This window comes from Brachycentrus maculatus, unplaced genomic scaffold (genome assembly GCF_059751285.1).
Source record: "Brachycentrus maculatus isolate JH-2025_06_01 unplaced genomic scaffold, ASM5975128v1 h1tg000357l, whole genome shotgun sequence".
Classification (NCBI taxonomy): Eukaryota; Metazoa; Arthropoda; class Insecta; order Trichoptera; family Brachycentridae; genus Brachycentrus; species Brachycentrus maculatus.
In genome coordinates, this window is record NW_028281106.1 from 190,405 (window position 1) to 211,984 (window position 21,580).

The 21,580-nt window shown below is 30.6% G+C and overlaps 1 protein-coding gene across 1 annotated transcript in view; it reads left to right on the top strand.

The window, feature by feature from the left end:
- Elk (Eag-like K[+] channel) overlaps positions 1-21,580 on the top strand; it is a 235,692-nt gene that overhangs the window by 166,606 nt on the left and 47,506 nt on the right. The window contains exons 5-7 of the mRNA XM_088269582.1: positions 8,728-8,861; positions 12,230-12,458; positions 15,751-15,914. Coding sequence (XP_088125708.1) covers positions 8,728-8,861; positions 12,230-12,458; positions 15,751-15,914 — 527 coding nt within the window. The remainder of the gene's footprint in view (positions 1-8,727; positions 8,862-12,229; positions 12,459-15,750; positions 15,915-21,580) is intronic.

A 21,580-nucleotide genomic window follows, 5' to 3' on the forward strand; every position in this document is an offset into this window, starting at 1 on the left:
AGCAACCCTTACACATCGGTCAAATACGTGGAAGTTTCGTTTAGGCGTAAAATGTAAAAAAATTGTTCACTCATAAATGAAGGTCTAAGGAGTATTATAATGAGATTATTGAAAGAAGGATAGTAACCATTTCGAAGACGAACCATTTAAACCATGGATTCTTAAACTTACCCATGGCCCCCTTTTCGGACACAAAATTATACAAGGCCCCCTGGAAATTTACCTTTTTTTTAAATGAAATAAAACCGAAAAATTAAGTGAACTTCTTTATTATATGAGTATATTTACTTAAAATGTCATAAATAAGATATGCGGACGCTTAAATTTATGAGTAATTAATGTGTATTAAATAATCCCGATGAGAATGACATAAACGTATTTGATACGTATGTACATCGTATATTTTTTTTTAATTTTGTGAGGTTATAAATTTTAGCACCTCATTACCCTCCGGGCTTTCCAGGGCTCCTCTACTCCCCCAGGGCTCCATCAGTTATTCCCTCAGCTCTTTTCAGGGCCCTCTGGCGCCCTTTGGCAACCTAATATTTAAAATTTTCATTCTCAATTACTTCAAAATCTCCCTCAAAACATATTACAAGTGTCATCTGGAAAGTAGTACCCGTTTGGGAATGTTACAAAAACTAGTATATATAAACAATATGAATGTTTTATTTGTAAAAAAAACATACCGTAAACTAATTTTCTACAGTCACCTAGCAAATTTGTTGTTACGTGTGACGAGTTTTTTTTATCCCAGCGTTATATTCTTCCACTGCCCGTGTATTGAGCTACGTAATCGAAGCTGCTTTCAGGACTTCAGCAATTAAAGAAACAGAAACTAGTTGAATATATTATTTTTCTATTTCTAATTTATAATCGAAGTAAAAAATATGTATTTAAACCATCTTGAAACTCCTTTATGAAACTTCTACGTTAAACGATCAGAACACATAATCCAAGCATCAGTGTGATACCTACATATTGCATAAGCATGTTATACCCAAACTTGCTAATGTGCATCAACGTGTGTTGTCCCAAAATATATATGTTTGAATTAATTGAATCTCCTAACACTGCTAACTCTCCAAAAATGAGCATATTCGCAATGTTCGAAAACTCATCAATCATTTAATAACTGTATAACGAAATTAATTAAGAGAAAAATATACTGATGTAGGGTGACTCGACCTATTATTGGCAATATTAGATTTAATCTTATCAGATATATTTTACTTTTTTTTATTGATTTATCGATTTTCATTAAATGAAAAAAAAAATACATTGTTCTCTAATATTCTCTAGTCAATATATTATCAATTATTATTACCAGAGATTTTCCCTAATATAAGTACTCCATCTTCTATCAAAATTTAGATATTTGTATTATATTCAGTACAAATTCAACATTTTATTTATAAATAATTATTAATTAAAAAATTTAATTTTTATTCAATTCATTTATTTATCTATTTATTGATTAGTTAATTCATAGAGCCGGTCGTCAATTATTAATCGTTGATCTATAATTGTTGTCATTTATCAAATAATTTAGACACTTTACGAGTGTTCATATAAAACGATTATTTATATGCAAACCAGATTTAAATGTATCACCAATTGGGAAACAGTTCAGTTCTTAACGCCAAATTCATTTATGTTATTAAATTTATTTATCCAATTTTAATGTTTTTTGTGTGTGTTTAAATAGATCTCGGAATAGGTAAGATTAACAATTGTCAAACTCTATATCAAATGTCTCTTACCATATAGTTTATCTAAAATTCGAATACTTTTCAATTGTTTGCTGAATCAGTTAATACCAGGCAAGCCAACGTTTAGGCAGGACAAGGTCTGTCGGGTCCGCTAGTTAAACTATGTAAATATCGCAAGTATTTAGCAGGCTGTCAATAATTGGTTATGTCACCCAAAATCCTTTCTCACCAAACAAGTAAAAAAAAATACTCAAAAACTAAATCATGACACAATATTACTTTAAAGCACTACTGTTAATTGGACATTTTATTATAAAAGTTTACAGCTATTATTTGATTGAATTTGATCGCCCGTTCGTCCTATTTGTGGAACACTCGAGTTGGGATATTGCCTGCTCTCTCGCGTTTCCGAACGCGATCCAGAATGTTCCGTGACGTGCCTATAATGTGAAAGTGCATTTGGCTTTGTATTCCTGCATCTGTGTTCTGCGATGGTGTGTGTATATTACAGGTAAATGTGTATTTCAAGGTGTATATATGTATATATATATATATATATATATATATATATATATATATATATAATATATATATATATATATATATATATATATATATATATATATATATATATATATATATATATATATATATATATATATATATATATATAGTAAACCCCCCTATAACGTTGAGTTGTATAATATTTTATATTCAACTTTTAATTAATTTATTTTAAATTGTTATCAAACAAATTTATTATTAATATTGTGATAAATTAATTGTCAGTTTATCGATTATTAATCGTTAATCTTTAATTGTCGCTATTCGTTGAATAATTTAAACAATTCGTGTGGTAATGGAAAAATCCAATGGTATAGACGAGGAATAGAGAAAGAAAATCAATTATACACAATGAAGCGCCCTTTAGGTAGAATTATATTTTACGAAAAAAGAGCTACGTATGTAAATTATCATAAATTGTCGGTGTGATTTACATATTATTTTTACCGCGTTATAGGGAGTATATGTTCTAAAACTGTATTTTAATTTAATGACTCATTTCAATCATTTCCGCTAGTTAAATGTAAAAATACAATATAAAACATTAAACCCCTATAACGCTCACTCCGATACCGCGGTAAATATCTCAACGCTATAGGAGGGTTTACTATATATCCTTTCTGACCGCTACGTGAAGTTGTGTAACTCCTTTGTGATACGGTCGAGGGGGTATTTATTTCTCAAAACTGATGTGACATTCAAGAGATGAATCCATCTTACCTGTAACCATTTCAATTAAAGTTTGGAAAAACGTTGAATCTCATTTTTTTAAATATATTATAATTTTAGGTGAGGAACATCTTTTGAATGTCACTAGATGAAGCATGAGTCACTTTGCCCGCACGTAAAAATATATTGTTATCGTCATTTAGCCTTTTGATTTGAGCTAACTTGTTGTTACATATATTTTATACACACGTGTGAATGTCACCATATATTATTGTGTTACTGATATGTACCCTGCTTGTTATGGTCTTATGGTCCCCTCAAATCCCCGATAAGGCTGTTAGAATTATAATAAGAGTGTCTTAAATACAATTTCTAATTGCATTAGGGATGTTATGAAATACAATATACCCTGTTCCATCTGAAAGGTGAAAAAATGTAAACAATATCACTGCCTCCTCCAATCTTCTATAATCATACAATTCTTCAATATTTTTTTGATATCTCAAGAAAGATGAAGAAGAATATTGAAGTCTGGGCATTTACTGGGCTTGTAGCCTATAAGCTTTATATAAGCTCGGCTGTCCAAACTTAAAATACAGTAAGTTTATTTGCATTTTTGGACTAAGTAGAATCGTCTTACTCCAAAAACTAACTAACTAACTAACTAGTTAGTTAGTTAGTTTTTGGAGTAAGACGATTCTATTTAGTCTAAAAATGCAAATAAACGTACTGCAAAAAAAAAAGAATATCGAAGTCTGGGTATATACTGGGCTTGTAGCCTATAAGCTTTATATAAGCTCGGCTGTCCAAACTTAAAATACAGTTAGAGACATTTTTTTGCAGTACGTTTTATTTGCATTTTTGGACTAAGTAGAATCGTCTTGCTCCAAAAATGCAAAAAAAAACGTACTCCAAAAAAAATGTCCCTTACTGTGTTTTGAGTTTGGACAGCTGAGCTAGCATAAACAGCGTTATTAAAATGTCAAATTAAATTAAAATAACTCCTATGTGGATAAAACCCAGATTTATATAGTATGTGGACACACTCAAAATGTCTTGGATACAATATTTAATAGAATGTGTGATCAATAATCAATCACAACTACATAAAAAAAACGTATCAATAATTTTATACACGACTAACATTAAAAGCACCCGCCTCCGTAGTGTAATGGTCAGCACGCTCTGCTACTGTTCTGTAGGTCCCGGGTTCGATTCCCTAGGGGGGGTAAAATAAATATAAGTGATTTTTTCACTGTAATATTTATTCAATATTACCCTGGACTGGTACCTGAAGTGGAGGGCTGATCACCTTTCCTTCATGCGTAAACGATCAAGATTACACTGCGTTTATATGACGCAGTGCCCTATGCACCATTGGGGTGCGGATAAGGGTTTTATTATTTTATTATTAACATTAAAAGCATGATAGACTCTGGTGCATTAAGTACAAATGTTAGTAATATCTTTACAATTGTTAGTAATAATTACTTTTGACATCTCAACATAGATGAAGAAGAATATGAAAGTCTGGGTAATTACAGAGCTCATTTTACTCACGAGTAACGTTCTTAATCAAAACATCATAAATCTTAACATTCCTAAAAAGTAGTTAAGTTTCGTATTTATTTAAAATTTAATGTAAGCTTTTAAGATAAGGTTGGAGGAGCAGTATTTGGTTTAATTGGCAAACATAACCTAAAACGCGGTAAGAGCATTAAACTGGGTTTGTAGGAGTATAACGCAAAGGGTTCTGTAAGTGGTTTTAAGAGCTTGAATGCGTAATACGTAATGCGTAATTGCGTAATAAGTTCCTTTGATCAAATGTGGTAGGTAAGTGTTTGATTGTAGACTTGGGCATGGAATTTAAAAAAAAAACGACTTCTTCAAAATAAGTCGGTTTTTTAATTCGATCATTTTAAGCAAATCACGTCAATCAGTGCACGAATTTGGTTGCTAGTAAAAAGAATAACTTTGTGGCGGGATATTCGATAGCCCGCAACTCTATTCTCTCTAAATCCAGATAACATTCGACGTAATTATTTTTTTTTCTTAAATCACTGTTTTGTTTAAAAAAAAGTATTTCAATGAAATAAATATACGGTTTTAAATAAAGGAAAAGTTTTTGAAAGGCCAAGAGTTTTTTCAGTTTATGTGTATCCTTTAAAAAAAATCAAGCTCCAATGTTTACATATTCTACAAAAAAAATTGCGCCGAGATACGTCTGGCCCCTCGCGCAGCCGATTACTTACTGAATTGTATGTTTCTGCTGTGAAAGAACAATAAACAAAACCATCCCAATCAAGTACCTGAAACAGTAACATTTACGCATAAGTCTCACCTCTAATCTACATACAAGTATAAACGTAGAGAATTTATGTTATATTATTTTAAGAAATAAAAAGACTTTGTTTTTTGATCCACTCATATTTTTATTAACAACCAACCAGTTTCGGCCACAACTTGTAGCTCTCTTCAGGGTTTATTTTAAAATAAACCCTGAAGAGGGCAACAGGTTGTTGCCGAAACTAGTTGGTTGTTGATAAAAATGTCAGTGGGTCAAAAAACAAAGTCTTTTTATTTCTCAAAGTAATATATCACTATGATCCACAAAGTTAATGCTTTCAATATTCAAAAAATAAAATTGATGTTATATACAGAGCCCTTTGCGTCACTATCCCAAACGCCTTGTGCGAGGTCTGACCTCGCTTTAGGCGGTGTTCGCCAGTTTACCTCTTAGAAACCGAATACGGTGAAATTTTCTCCGAGCGCATGTTCGATTATAATCCTAATAGCCTTACTCCAATATGTTCTATATCCTATCGATACCATCATTAATGTTAGTGTGCTAGACCGCAGAATATGTGTAATGATTATTATCCGCCATGATGCAAAAGGAGCGAGCTATTACATAAATTGTATGGATAGATTATTATTTAAAGTAGGCACTGGCTCAGAAATTACTTTGAGGTAATATCATAGATCAACAGAATATTGTTTGAGTTCCTCCGATCAGCTTCGATTGAACTAGATGTAAACACAGATACCAACTTTGTAATATTTATAAACGGAAGCCATAGACAACTTATTTAATATGTTAACATAGATTACATAGTGATTATTAACTATATTCTAATATATTTACCCTTTATTCAAACATTGAACTACTACGCTACATACTTGAAATCTCAAATATTACATTTTTATAATTACAAACTTTTTTAAATATTACAGTAATTGGTTCGTAATTCATAATTGATTTAAAGTAACGCGTCATCTTTTTTTTAAGAGAAATATTTGTGTTTTTATTATTTACACAAATATTTCAATTTTATACTATTTCTGTGAGCCTAAGCGGCTCATTATTTGAAACAGGTATCAACAGAAATAGGTGAGGTGGTAGAGTGGGTTCGAACCGAGAAGCTCTGACTTAAGAGTCCGCGACACTAACCACGGGACCACAACCCGACACATAAGTTCTTTGTTATATAGAGCGTAAATATTTTATTATTTTATAATTATTATTTAAATTTTACTTGTTAAATACCATTATTTCTATGAATCTGTTGTGACACGTGTTTTGATGCATTCAGCATCATTATCAAACACATACAGGTTTTTGGAAATGATGAATGCATCGAAACACGTGTTATAGTAGATTTAAAGAGATTATGGTATTTGAAAAGTAAATTTAAAATTTAAAATGGATAGACATATTTAAAATGACTGCTGGATCAATTAATGAAATAAAATGTTTTAGTAGAGTACACATTCTAAATTAAAATATTCGTTTTATTTCGTGGATGATTCTAATTTTACTTCTTTTACGATTCAAAAAAAAAAGTAGATGTTAACTTTCATTACCAATTTTAAAAGAAATTAATATTTTTCAAACCTAAGACCAAAAAGTTTATTTTACATCTCGCAAAATAACTTTGTTTAAAATCACCATACATATTTAAAATAGACAAACTTCTTTTGCATTTACATCCTTATAAAACTAATATATATACATATACATATAAGTTTTATTTATGAACTACAAATTCAATTAATATTTAAGTATAGAAGACTTAACAATTCAAAAAAATTAATATACTTTTTTTAATGGCCCTAACTAATTTCTACAAAAAAAATTATAAAGTTTAAATATACCGTACATTATTCTAATTATTAATATAATTATAACATGTGTCTACAATACACCACCTACGAAATATATAAATAAACAAATTATTTATGCATACGATGTTTCCTATGCATAAATATATATATATATATATATATATATATATATATATATATATATATATATATATATATATATATATATATATATATATATATATATATATATATATATATATATATATATATATATATATATATATATATATATATATATATATATATATATATATATATATATATATATATATATATATATATATATATATATATATATATATATATATATATATATATATATATTTATATATATATATATACATATATTTATATATATATATATATATATATATATATATATATATATATATATATATATATATATATATATATATATATATATATATATACAATTATATTTTTCGTTTAATTTTGGTAGTGAAATTACACGTAAATGTTTATTTATTCATTTAGAAATTTAACAGAAAATTAACATAAATACATTCACAATAATGAATAAAAAATAAAATATGTAATTGTAACATTCCAATTACAAAATTTCACAAATCGCTCACTACTTTCAAGAACGTCATAAATCAAAGAACTTGATTTTTCAGGAGAACGTTTTAAAAGTTTTAAATTAAAATACAATGTATTAAAATAAATATCAAGCCATTTATTGAACTTTTTACTGTGCAGCAGATATTTTTAGGTAAAACCTGAAGTTTTTTGTCCATTTGAAAAATATTTAGGATATTTAAAAAAATACTTAAGCAATGCCTTTTCTTCAAAATGCAAAAACAACACTTTCTGCCCTGTAGCGGTTAAATACTAAGTTTAAAATATGCCTCCGTTGCTGGGATAAAGTACATTTTCTGGGCATTCCGAAAACACGCAAAACTGCAAATTGAAGATTTTTGATTTATGACGTTTTTGAAAGGAGTGAGCGAAATGTTAAACGAGTTAAAAGTAAACAGCAACAATAAAATATAGCAGAAGTTAAAAAGATTAATAGGCAAAGCTAAAGTAGCTTAATGTAGAGCTAAAGTAAAAATAATAACAAAAAAACATAATCAGTTATAAGATGTAAGTTTAGTTGATGTTTATAAAATTATTTCCTATTTTTTTTTTTTTTTTTTATTGGAAGGAAAAATAACAGTTACAATATATGATAAATAAGAATAATAAAAAATCATGAGTACCAATTACAGTTCTTCACACCTATGCATAAGAAAAGTCTATATATAAGAAGAGACATGAGACAAGGATGGGATTAAGAGAAAAAATTATACAACAGGTTGAAATTTTTAAGCGAATTTGATGATGTGTGTGTGTGTGTGTGAGTGTGTTCATGTATTTGAATACACAAAGTGTCCGGTGGAGCTCGTTACGGATTAGGCAGGAACCAGGTAGCAAATGATAACTGAGTGTTGCAATTGAGAGGTCTGGCACACCCGTTTGTCCTTGTTTCCCCCAGGGCCCGTGAGACCGTCGCCGTCGGCGGGGGTAGTGACTCTTGCTTTATCCCCTTTTGTGCCCGCAGCCGCGCTGCTCGGGGCGCGCTTCAGGGCTGACTCTAGTTGCCTCCTTGCAGAGTCAGGGGGCGCCCTGGACGCGGAGGCGCCTTCGCCCGCCAGCATGGGGCGCCGGCGCTCCCGGGCCGTGCTCTACCAGCTCTCGGGCCACTACAAGCCGGACAAGATGAAGACCAAACTGAAGCTCAACAATGTGAGTCGTACCATAAAACCTTCCAATTACTTTCATAATTTTTTTCATAGTTAAAATATTACTTTCTTTTAAATTCACATGAAATATTTTATTATAACTTTGTCCGCCTCCGTAGTGTAATAATCAGCACAGGTCCTGGGTTCGATTCCCGAGGTGGGTAAAATAAATATAAGTAATTTTTTCACTGTAATATTCATTCAATATTACCATGGACCGGTACCTGAAGCGGAGGGCTGATCACCTTTCCTTCATATGTAAACGATCGAGATAACACTGCGTTTATATGACACAGTGCCCTATGCACCATTGGGGTGCAGATAAGGGTTTATTATTATTATTATTATAAGTAAAACCTTCACTGCATAGTGTATCAAATTTATTACATACCCAAAAGTTAGTGTTAAAACGTCCATTAAAAATATAAGCAACCATTCTTTGTTGTTACTGATTATATACATTCATAACTCACGTATACAGTTCATAATTTAGCCGAAAGAGGCGCTATGAACGCCAAAATAATAACTTCACTTGTCTTTTGAAGACGAACTGTCAATGCAGTCATGCAGTCATGCAAAAAAAGGTCATGCGGTGTAGGGTTAGTTATAATGTCTACCGGTTTCGAAGCTAACCGCTTCTTTTTCAATACGCATGCAATGGGCCAATGATTCCACCTGCCCATAAAGCACACCAAACAGTGACTTTTAATGGATGTAAGGGCGTCTCGACAAAGGCTTTTGTAAACTTATATACCGCCATTTTCGTAAATAAATACCTCAAGGGTGCTTCACTGTGAATGAATTGGGGAAAATATTTTGGTGGAAATGATTTAGCAAACAAATGTGTTTTTAGTCTTTTTCTAAAGATCATCTCACTCTCACTATTTCTAACCACTGGTGGAAGAGCATTCCACGCCGTCGGTCCTGCAACAGCAAAGGCACGCTCGCCAAATTTAGTGCGTTGGTTGCGAGCTGGTAAGATAACTTTGCCCATTGCAGATGTTGTAGCCGATCGAAGCGTGAGACGTCTATCAACCAATTCATCTGGAATACACAGCTCCTTAAGATACTCTGGAGCCATATTGTGTATTGATTTATACATGAGTAGGCAGAGTTTATACTCAACCCTTTCGGGAAAGCGTAACCAGTGGAGTTTGTGAAGTAGTGGGGTGATGTGACTGAATTTAGAAATTCCAAAAATTAGTCTCGCTGCTGCGTTTAACACTGATTGCAGTCGAGCCATTTTATTGTTTGGTAGACCCGTGTATATACCGTTACAATAATCTACTCTGGATATTACAAACAATTCAGCTTTTGACATAGCCATTTAACCGAAAATGCGCCTCATTAGTAAAAAAAATGGTGTTAAAAAAGAGGATTAAGAATATTATTTTCGACCCATCCACCGAAACTACGACGCGCATAATGGTCATTCAGTCTATTCATGATGAAATGGCAAAACGTACTGCCTTCAAATCAACTGACAACTGTCAAATTGACAAACTGTTTAAAAATCAAACCTCTTAAAAAACAGCCCAATACATAATCAAATGTGTCGCCTGCTTTCAAAATCCGTTAGATCCAATTTTATAAGATTTAAAAAAAAATGCTATCGGCATGCCAATTGCGGGTTTTTAGTTTACAATATTTATATACTTGAAAACCCTGCTAAAAATACTTAAAAACAGCGTTCTATTTCAAATTCCGCTATATTCATGGAACTTGCTTTCTGACCCATATCGGCCAATAAGAGAATGGAGATTTGTCAAAAATTAAGATGACGTCATTATCGGTTTGTGTCTGTCATATCAAATACTGAATGATTTTCTGAAAATTGGGAAAATATTCTATTTCATAATATTTTATCTAAAGACAGACAAATCTTTTAAACATAAATGATTCCCGGAGAATTTTGCATTCTTTGTAAAATCAACTTATATGGATCTGGCGGATTTTGAAAGTAGGCGACACATATATTCGATCAGAAATAGTTTTTGATCGAATTTCACAAAGGCACCGTTTCTTAGATTTATTTGTAGTACCTAGCTACTAACAAACATTAATACCCAGATATTTTAGCGATCCATTTTTTTTTTAAATAATCCTTACCGTTGATATTTTAATGTATATTTTCAGATCTTTACTTCCTATTGTACGTTTTTCGCCTTGTTACTAATCGGCTTATACGAAAATCGCATTTTTAAATATCGTTTGCCTAAAATATTCCTTTAATCTCTTAATTCGTAGATTTAAAATGTATAGCCTTCAATAATATTATCATATTACTTTACATGTATAAAACCGCTTTTCTCAAATTGAATTGCGTTTCAATCGAAATTATTTCTACTCAGTTAATAATATATTGATAAAATCTCTCGTATCCTTATTGAAATGAAAAAAATATCTACATGTATACGTATTTTATAAACTTCAAAGAAATACTTTGAAATTTTTCCCCATGGCATTTTTAATCAAAATACCGTCATTTTTATTTCCTGTATATAATCCTCTTAAACTTTATAAAAGATATTAAATTTAAGCAACAAATAAAATTTATATCAAATAAAAATATTTTTTTACTTTCTTAACTATTTTTTTACAGAGGGTCTTCAAATAGCATAAGACTACTTTTTACTTTTTGTTTAATAAGATTTCTTTTATTTATAAGATAAACGAATCAAATTAAATACGCAGTATAAATCAACTTTTGTTCACAAATTCTAAACTTCGCTCCACTTACGAATTATTCATACATTTTTTATTGATAACTCAACAAAGATGAAGGGGAATAGTGAAAAATATAAGTATGGTCAGAATATATGTTTAGTAAAAAAATAATTATGAAGGTTTCTGGTAAAAAAAAAGACTTGGAAGTCTTGGAAAAAATCTTGGACAAACTCAAAATATTAGGAATAAAAAAACATGTGTTACATTTTGTGTGGTTGGTTCCGGAACCTTTAACTATTCATGTGTTATATTTTATATGATTGGTTCCAGAACCTTTAACGTGTTTACGTATTATATCTTGTATGATTGAAGCTTCAACATGTTTATGTGCTAAATTTTATGTGATTGGTTCCGGAACTTGATTGGTTCCAGAACCATCAACATGTTTATGTGTTATGTTTTGTGTAATTGGTTCCAGAACCTTTTAACATGTTTATGTGTTATATTTTGAGTTGTTGGATCCAGAACCTTTTAACATGTTTTTATGTTATATTTAGTGTGATTGGATCCAGAATCTTTAACATGTTTATTTGTTACATTTTGTTTGGTTCCAGAACCTTTCACTAGTTTTTGTATTACGTTTTTTTGATTGGTTCCAAAACCTATGACATATTTATGTGTTATATTTTGTGTGATTGTTTCCAGAACCTTCTGCATTCCACCGACCCGCCGCTCCCAGAGTACAAGACATCCGCCATAAAGAAGTCTCGCTTCATCATCTCGCACTACGGAGTGTTCAAGACGTTCTGGGACTGGTTGATCCTGATAGCCACGTTCTATGTGGCCGTTGTGGTTCCGTACAATGCCAGCTTCGTTAATGTAGATAGACCATCGATGATCAGTGACGTGGTTGTAGAGGCTCTTTTTATCATAGGTAAGCGCTGTTTTTTTTAATTGAATGCTTTTTGGTTTACATATTCAGAAAAATATTTATGAGGATGAAAGATACATTGTTGAACCCATTTCATTGGACTTTTAGAAAGACACTAGTACCAAAATCTTATTCACCTATTTCCCCTTCTATTACATTTTCTTCATCATATTCTGCGTCCTCTTCCTCTTCTTCTGATTCCTCTTCTCCTTCTTCACCTTTCAGTTCTTCTTCTTCTTATTCTTCTTCTTCTTTTTCTACTTCTCCTTCTCATTCCTTTTCCTCTCATTCCTCTTATTCTTATTCTTCTTCATATTATTTTTCTTCTCCTACATCTTCATTTGCATTGTTTAAATTTTCTTCATCTTCTTCTTCTACTTCTTCTTCTCATTCCTCTTCCACTCATTCCTCTTATTCTTATTTTTCTTCACATTCTTTTTACTCTCCTACATCTTCATTTGCATTTCCTTAATATTCTTCATCTTCTCCTTTTTACTATCATCCACACCCAATGGTGTACGAGACATTGTATCAAATTGATGCCAAGTTCAGTTAATCGTTAATTATATGAAGGCTAGGTGATGAGTCTTACGTTTCAGGTACTAGTTCAGGTATTTTTATTGAATAAATATTAGAGTGAAAAAATCATTTATATTATCTGACCCTCCCCCCTGGGAATTGAACCCGGGGCCTTCAGTTCATGCTGACCATATTACATATTACATATACTTTACTATAAAATATATTGTCGTTTTTCGTATAAGAGATGTGAAAAACGGGTACTGAAAATTTTGTATAAGTAGACTTAGACCCTTTTAAATATACGGAATTCAATTATTGAAGATAATGTTTCGAATATCTTGTTGATTTTAACATTTTGCTTTTAACATTAATTTTACGGCTTCCCATTTGAGATGGAAATTATATTTCGTATTATAATACCCGAGAAATATTTTAAATCTTTAGTAAACAGATAATTTTAACGATTACGCTCGACCTTTAATTGAACACGAATTTCTAAAATCTGGATTTAATTACGTTATACGGATAAATAGATCTACCTCCAAATTCCGAATCATATTTTTATGGCATGTTATTTTTTAATTACATTGATTTCGTTTACGCTAACTTTTTTAAATTAAAAATCATAATTCTACATTCATAAAACAAAGCCCGAAGCGTTTTTAATGTGATTAATTAAATATTTATTATGCCATAATTGATCTTTTTTCATTAAGTAAAAGCAAACGTAAAATTCTGTTTAAAATTAAAATGAAACGCTTTAGTAGATAAAAGAATTGTATGGAAAATAACGATTTAGGTAACTCTTGAATATATTATTATTTCGATTATTTAAAAGAAATCGTTACATATCTTACAATTACAAAAAAATAATTTTTTAAAAATACTTAAAGAGAAACCTGAAAAACAAAGTAGATACAACAAACCAATTTTGTTTCCACGAAAAGTAAGTTGTGTAAAACTGTGATATACGTTTACTTCAAATAGACATATTTTTACGTGCCAGGGTTAATAAAAAATATGCAATGAAATTAAACAAATATAAAACATATATTGCATAGCTAAAAAAAAATTATCACTCACACCCCTACTCTAATCCTTTCAATACCGGATGTCGTTAATCAGCTCAGTAACTAGCTTGATTTGCAGTACTATGCACACGGCGCAAAAAGGAGGTGGGCATTGAGTGAACAGCATTTAGTTGTTGGTCGATTTTTTTATAACGTTGCAAACATTTAGTTTCTGTCGCGCCGAAGATGAAACTTAAAAACAGATTTGTTTCAGCAATGGGTCAGAGTGTTTCTAAATCATCAAACACATTTTCTTTTTAATTATTAATGTTTAAATCGCGGTATTTCTAGCATAGTAACCCCAATAGTCCTGGTAGCCAAAGGGAGACATATCGCTTACTCCTTTCAACAACGTCATATATCAAATAACTTGATTTTTCAGGAGATCGTTTTTAAAGTTAAAAAATATTATAAAATGTATTAAAAATAAATATCAAGCCGCTTATTGAACTTTTTACTGTGCAACAGTTCTTTTTAGGCAAAACCTGACTGTTTTTTCTCCATTTGAAAAATATTAAGTATATTTAAAAAAAATACTTTTCTTCTACATGCAAAAACAACACTTTCTGCCCTGCAGCGGGTAAATATTAAGTTAAAAATATGCCGCTTTTGCTGGAATATAGTACATTTTCTGGGCATTCCGAAAACATGCACAACTGAAAATTGACGATTTTTTTATATCTGACGTAATTGAAAGGAGTGAGCGATATATGACATTAAAAAAAGGTAGTAAGGAATACAAACCACGAAAAAATAACGAATACCATCACTATCGAGTAGCCGAATAACAGTTACGAATTAGGCACACCTATATTTGATAAGTTTGCTTTGTTTCTGTTTAGTTGATCTCGTACCAATCACAATATCACAATCGGTTTGTCAAATAAATAACAGTTACCAATTAATCGCAGCCCTATTCCCGATGAGATTTGTGGAGTCGTGAGCTATTCTCGTACTGAATGCGACGAGCTTTGTTAATAAACCGATTGTGATATTATCACATCCGTGTTTGTAATGAATCCCATGAATTGATCCCGTTCTCATTATCACGTTCACATACAACATTTACATCCGTCCGTATCTCACCTGTAATCTGGTATTTTATATTCATTGCAATATATTTGTCCGGCTCCATAGCGTAATGGGTAGCTCGCTTGGCTCACATGTCTGACATAAAAAAATGTTTAGTAAAAAAATCATCAAAGTACTCTGCAAGTCATGGTCTACGTAAAAAATATATTAATACATTATTTGACGATTTGAAAAAAATATATAATAATACACATATACATACACAAACACACACATACTCTCTCTCTCACACACACACATACACACACACACGCGCACGCACACGCACACGCACACGCACACTCGCATGCGTTACAGTTAAAATTTCAAATCTTAAAAAACATTTTATATACATAGAATGAAAATTGTTTTGTGTTCTTATAATGTACAAAAATATTGTGTGTGTGTGTGTGTGTGTGTGTGAGTGTGACTGTGTGTGTGTGTCGTGTGTGTGTTTTTCAAAGATTATTTTAAAAAATCTTCCCTTTGTAAATCTTACTTATAATTATTTAGGTAGTTTTACATTTTGCATTTTCTCTAAGCGGTAGATTAATATTTTATACTCCTCTGAAATTGTGATTATGATGTAATATAGAGTTTTTATTAAGACCAATAACATTTTTTTCTTTCAGATATTATTTTAAATTTCCGGACGACTTACGTTAGTAGAAAGGGGGAGGTGGTGTCCAATTCCAAGTCGATAGCTCTCAACTACGTGAAGAGCTGGTTCATCGTGGATCTCCTAGCAGCTCTGCCGTTTGATCATCTCTATGCGTCGGACCTTTACAGCGGAGAGGTAATAACTCTTTAGTGTTTTTATCAAATGACTAGTTTGTGGTTGTAATAACGTACTAATTTTAAGTTGGTTGGGACTCTCCCCTGTCTGTCTGAACCCCAAACCCTCTGAAACCCAAAAATTTCAGTAGACGTTTTGGTGTGGTTCTGCCGTTTGATCATCTCGATGCCCCAAACCTTTGCAGTGGAGAAACAATACCTATTTGGTGATTTTATTAACGCTTTGTTTGTGGTTGTGATAAGGCTCTTATTTGAAGTTGGTTGGAACTCTCCCATGTCTATCTGAACACGATGCTCTGGTTTAATCATAAGGCGCTCCCAGACCCAAAAACTTCTGTAGACGTTTGGTTCTGCCGTTTGTTCATCTTTATGCGTCTTACCTTTGCAGTGGAGAAGTAAAAACTCTTTGGTGCTTTTATATAAGAAGCGCTCATTTGAAGTTGGTTGGGACTCTCCCCTGTGTGTTTGAACAAGATGCTCTGTTTAAATCATAGACGCTCTGAGACTCAAATACTTCAATAGACGTTTTGGTGTGGTTGTGCCGTTTGATAATCTCTATGCGTCAGACTATTACAGTGGAGAGGTAAGAACTCTTTGGTGTTTTTAAAAAATGCTTAGTTTGTTGTTGAGATACGGTACTCATTTGAAGTTGGTTGGGACTCTCCCTTTTCTGTCTGAACAAGATTCTCTGGTTTAATCATCTTTTGATAAAATTACTTGATTTCCCCGGTCATCCTCTTTTCCTAAATTCAACTACATTCGCCCTATAATTTTGTTTTATCATTCTTTCCCCACTCAATATTTTCAGTCAATATTTTTTGTAAAGTAAATAAAAGTTTCGTGACAATTTCTGATTTGTTAGGCGTTCAAAATACAAAAATATTGTTCGGTAAAAAACAAAATTGATTTATAAAAAAACAAACAAACAAACTTTTATTTTAGTCCAATTGTGTTCTGGAGTAACCTGGATTAAACACAAATTTGTTTTTTTTTTTACATCAACTTTTAAATCGAATTATGTCAAACTTTTCATGCATTTTTTGTAAATTTACCTCAGTTAACAGTTTCATTTACTATAAATTTGATTTACTACAACATTTTGAGCATGTCTAAGTACTTGTTCCCAAATCTGGGTTTCTATACTTCGGAGTTATTTTTCATTTTTCTTACGTCTCAAATACGATTAAAGTAAATTTCATAAAACGTTTTGAGTGTGTCAAAATCCTTGTTCACAAATCTGAATTATTTTTTAAAAAATTACATCTCAAAACGGATGATGACGAATATGAAAGTCTGAGTATTTACAGGGTTTACGACCTGTCTAAGGCTTGTAAAGTGATCACTTTACATATGTGTAACATTCACCATTCTACCCATGATTAGAAATGACATCATGGGTAATATGACAGGTCGTAAGTCCTGTAAATATCCAGACTTCTATATTCTTCATCATCTTTGTAAAGATGTATTTCTTTATTATTATTATATTAATTCGAAGTCCTGTAAATACAGAAAATTCTTCATCATCTGTGTTGAGATGTCAAAAATTATTTTTATTACATTACTTTGCAAATCAATGAAACTTTATCAAATTTCATATCGAGCTTAAAGGTTAGGTTAAATACTATAATATTTTCCGTCTTTCTTCTGAATATTGCTGATTTTATGACTCAGGTAGGTATATTATCATTTTCCAGAAAACCCACACAAAGCTTATTCATATTAACGGCATACTTATAAGAAAATCAGCATCAATACCGAACTTCAGAAAAATCAGAATAGGCCTTTCCTAGTTGATGTTTGACATTTAACCCTCTAGTAACAGCAAAATCAGGAAACATCACATAGTTTTCTGAAACAAATACCCTTTTATGGTACGTACCCCCAAACTACAACTAAGCCGTGCTGTAGTTTGAATTTCAAATTCGGATTGGTCTACTATAACAAGCTGTCATTTGGAATTTCATTGAAGGTTTCTACCGATTTTCGATCTGGGTTGTTTATTTGTAGGCATTTTCAAGCTTTTTAGGCAAATTCCTGAATGGGGTTTTAAAATTCATTTTTAACAAAACGAAAAAAAATCTCTTAGAGGTAAACATCAAACGTCTCTCATTTTCCGTACCGTATTTTTTAAAATCAAATATTACTCGTGAACATAAAAAAAAAAATTTAATTAACAAAAAAAATATCTAAAAAAATGTATTTAAGAATATATATTAATTAATTTAATAAAAAATCTTTATAAATTAAATAATACTCAAATTTTGTGTTTTACCAATTTTATTTTTGGCACTTTTTTTCCAACCGGTTTTGACAACCACCTTGCCTTCTTCAGGGATGAATACTAACAGTATGCATCCATCCCTCAAAAATACAGAGTGCTGGTCGAGACGGGTTGTAAAAATAGTACCATAAATAAAGTAATTAAAAACAAAAATTGAGTTTTATTTATAGATTTTTAAAGTTTTTTTCTGCTACTTTATGGCTTATTTTATAAAATTTATAACACCAAACTATATTTTTGATACTATAATTCCAACCGGTTTCGACAAATGGCTTATCTTCTTTATTTATACATATATTCTAGTACTCCAAGCACAAGAACTTAGTCCCTTCAATGGAGAGAACTGCGTTATTATTTTCAGATTTCAATAGTAAAAATCTCTAGAAAATTGGTTAAAATTATTTTTAAAAGTATGGTAACCACATTTAAAAAAATTAAAAAATATACCGTCGAAACCGGTTGAAATAAAAGTACTAAAAATAAATGTGGTTATTTTTTTTTCAGTTTGACTAATTGGGGGGGGGGGGTCTTATCAAAAAAGAACCAAAAGAAAAAATCTAAAAAATCATTTAAGTCTAGTTATAATAGGGTTAAAATACAATACTTGTAGGAAGAGTGCCCACGCAGTAAGAGTATAGTATTTCAAATTATAAGAGCATAGACAACCTACCCACTTAACTCCCTAGGTACCTACCCAGAGGTTTAAATTACATTTCTAATTTGATCCTTTCTGTTACTGGATAAATATTGTGTTAGTTAAATAAGTAAAATGATTTTCACTGAGATTTTTACCAGAAGACTAGCTCATAAGGGCGTTTGTCCACTACACGGGATTTCCGTGATATAAGGAAAGAATGCAAGGCTGAGATAAGCATTATCGTTAAAATATAAGAAAAATGTGCTGAGATGGTTTGGGCATCTGAAAGAAAGTGATGAAAGAAAAGTGTAACAAATTTATCATATTAATATAGTTATAAATAAAAGCAGAGAAAGACCGAGAAAAACTTAGCATAATTAGCAGCGAGTAGGAATGAGGATATGCATGAACGTGGAAGAAGCGAAGATTATTTCCAAAGTCAGATTAGTGTGGCAGTCTATTCCCTCTGCCCACCTCTGCGCAAAAGCGGCATGATGTTGACTTAGTTAGTTTTATGATGCCGAATTTTATTATAATTAACATCAAATGAAAATATTTGATATGCGATATCTCCAACATCCCTTAATATCTACAAACTCAAAACAAATATGTTTAAACGCTGACAGAAGGACCGTCTTTAGGGGTGTGCGTGACAGGTGCTACGGTCGCACCTGTAACGTACAAGTGCTGAAAAATAAATACCCCCTAACGAACAGTTCTGAAAGTCCTGAAATATTCTGAAAACCTGATATCTTGGAGTCGACGACCTTTTTTTTGGTCACAGGTTTCGAAAGTACTTCACATGGCTTTAGTTTTTAAAAAACACTGGCTGTCAGCACCTGAAGTGCCGATAAAACCTAGTTTAAAAATTTACAATTCAGATATTAGAAAGTAATGTAAAGTTAAACTAGGGATGATTAAAAAAAAATCAAAAGTTGAATATTCAATGAAGAAGTGTTTTAATGGTATTGCACAGAATGAATGACGAATGTCAAGGAAAGTGTTATATTACCACACCACAAAGTTAACGATACTTTTAATACACTAAAAAATAATGATTCTTATTTAAAATCTAATAGTTTATTTACAAAGAATTTTATATTCATACAAATTAATTCATTTTAACTATAAAAAATAACCATGAAGCCGCTCGCCGCAGGAGTAGGTAGAGAAAAAAGAAAGCCACACCAATCTGTATTTGCAGACAATCTTCGCTTCTAACACATTCATGCATCATCTCATGCATATCCACCAATTATTCATTATTATTATTTCTATATTATAATTCCTTTTATATGGGTAGAAAAACAAGTGTCATTCGACCATATCATCCATGATTGTATGGAACATAATAGGCAAGTGATTAACAAAAGACTTTCTTAACAAGTAACGTAAATATTATAGTTATCTCAACTTAATATGAAACATCTATTGTTCCTCTTTATATGAAAGAAGTGTATAAAGTAATCGCTTAAGACAGCCAAATGCCAGGTCGTAAGCTCTGAGATGCTCAGACTGCCATCTTCTTACATTTAAAGAGGAACGATATATGTCTCACATCGAGTTGTCATCTCATCCGTTGGGTGAATAATCCAGTGTGTGATACATAATATTAATATTGTCAGGAAAACCCAGTAAGGACACATTATACATATCGCTCACTCCTTTCAACAACGTCATAAATCAAAAATCGACAATTTTTAGTTGTGCATGTTTTCGAAATTTCCAGAAAATGTACTATATCCCAGCAAAAGTGGCATATTTTAAACTTAATATTTACCCGCTACAGAGCAAAAAGTTTGTTTATGCATTTAGAAGAAAAGTTTTTGTTTGTTTTTTTTTTTAACATGCTAAATATTTTTCAAATGGAAAAAAAAACATTCAGATTTTACGTAAAAATATGTGTTGCACAGTAAAAAGTTCAATAAGTGGTTCGATATTTATTTTTAATACATTTTATTATATTTTTAAACTTTAAAAACGATCTCCTGAAATATCAAGTTTTTTGATTTATGACGCTGTTGAAAGGAGTAAGTGATATTTTTACTGTAAATGTATAAATGATAAAAATAAATAAATAAATCCTTGTGGTTATCTCTAATATTTAGGTACTTTATTTTTTGCGGGATTACGCAACATATTTTTGCAGAACAAACATGTCACAAAATACACTTCAGTCCCTTGATCGCGTTTCATGAATATGTAAAATATTTTCCATTCAACATACATATGTTCCCGTCCAAACACAATACCAAACTGTATCTCCGAAATGTCATTTAAATCATTTTAAAGAAATGAAAGTTACAAATACAACACATACTGGTAGTGCTGCAAAACGACCTGAAAATATTTAATATATATATATATATATATATATATATATATATATATATATATATATATATATATATATATATATATATATATATATATATATATATATATATATATATATATATATATATATATATATATATATATATATATATATATATATATATATATATATATATATATATATATATATATATATATATTTAATATATATATATATATATATATATATATATATATATATATATATATATATATATATATATATAAATATATATATATATATATATATATATATATATATATATATATATAAATATATATATATATATATATATATATATATATATATATATATATATATATATATATATATATATATATATATTTATATATATATATATATATATTT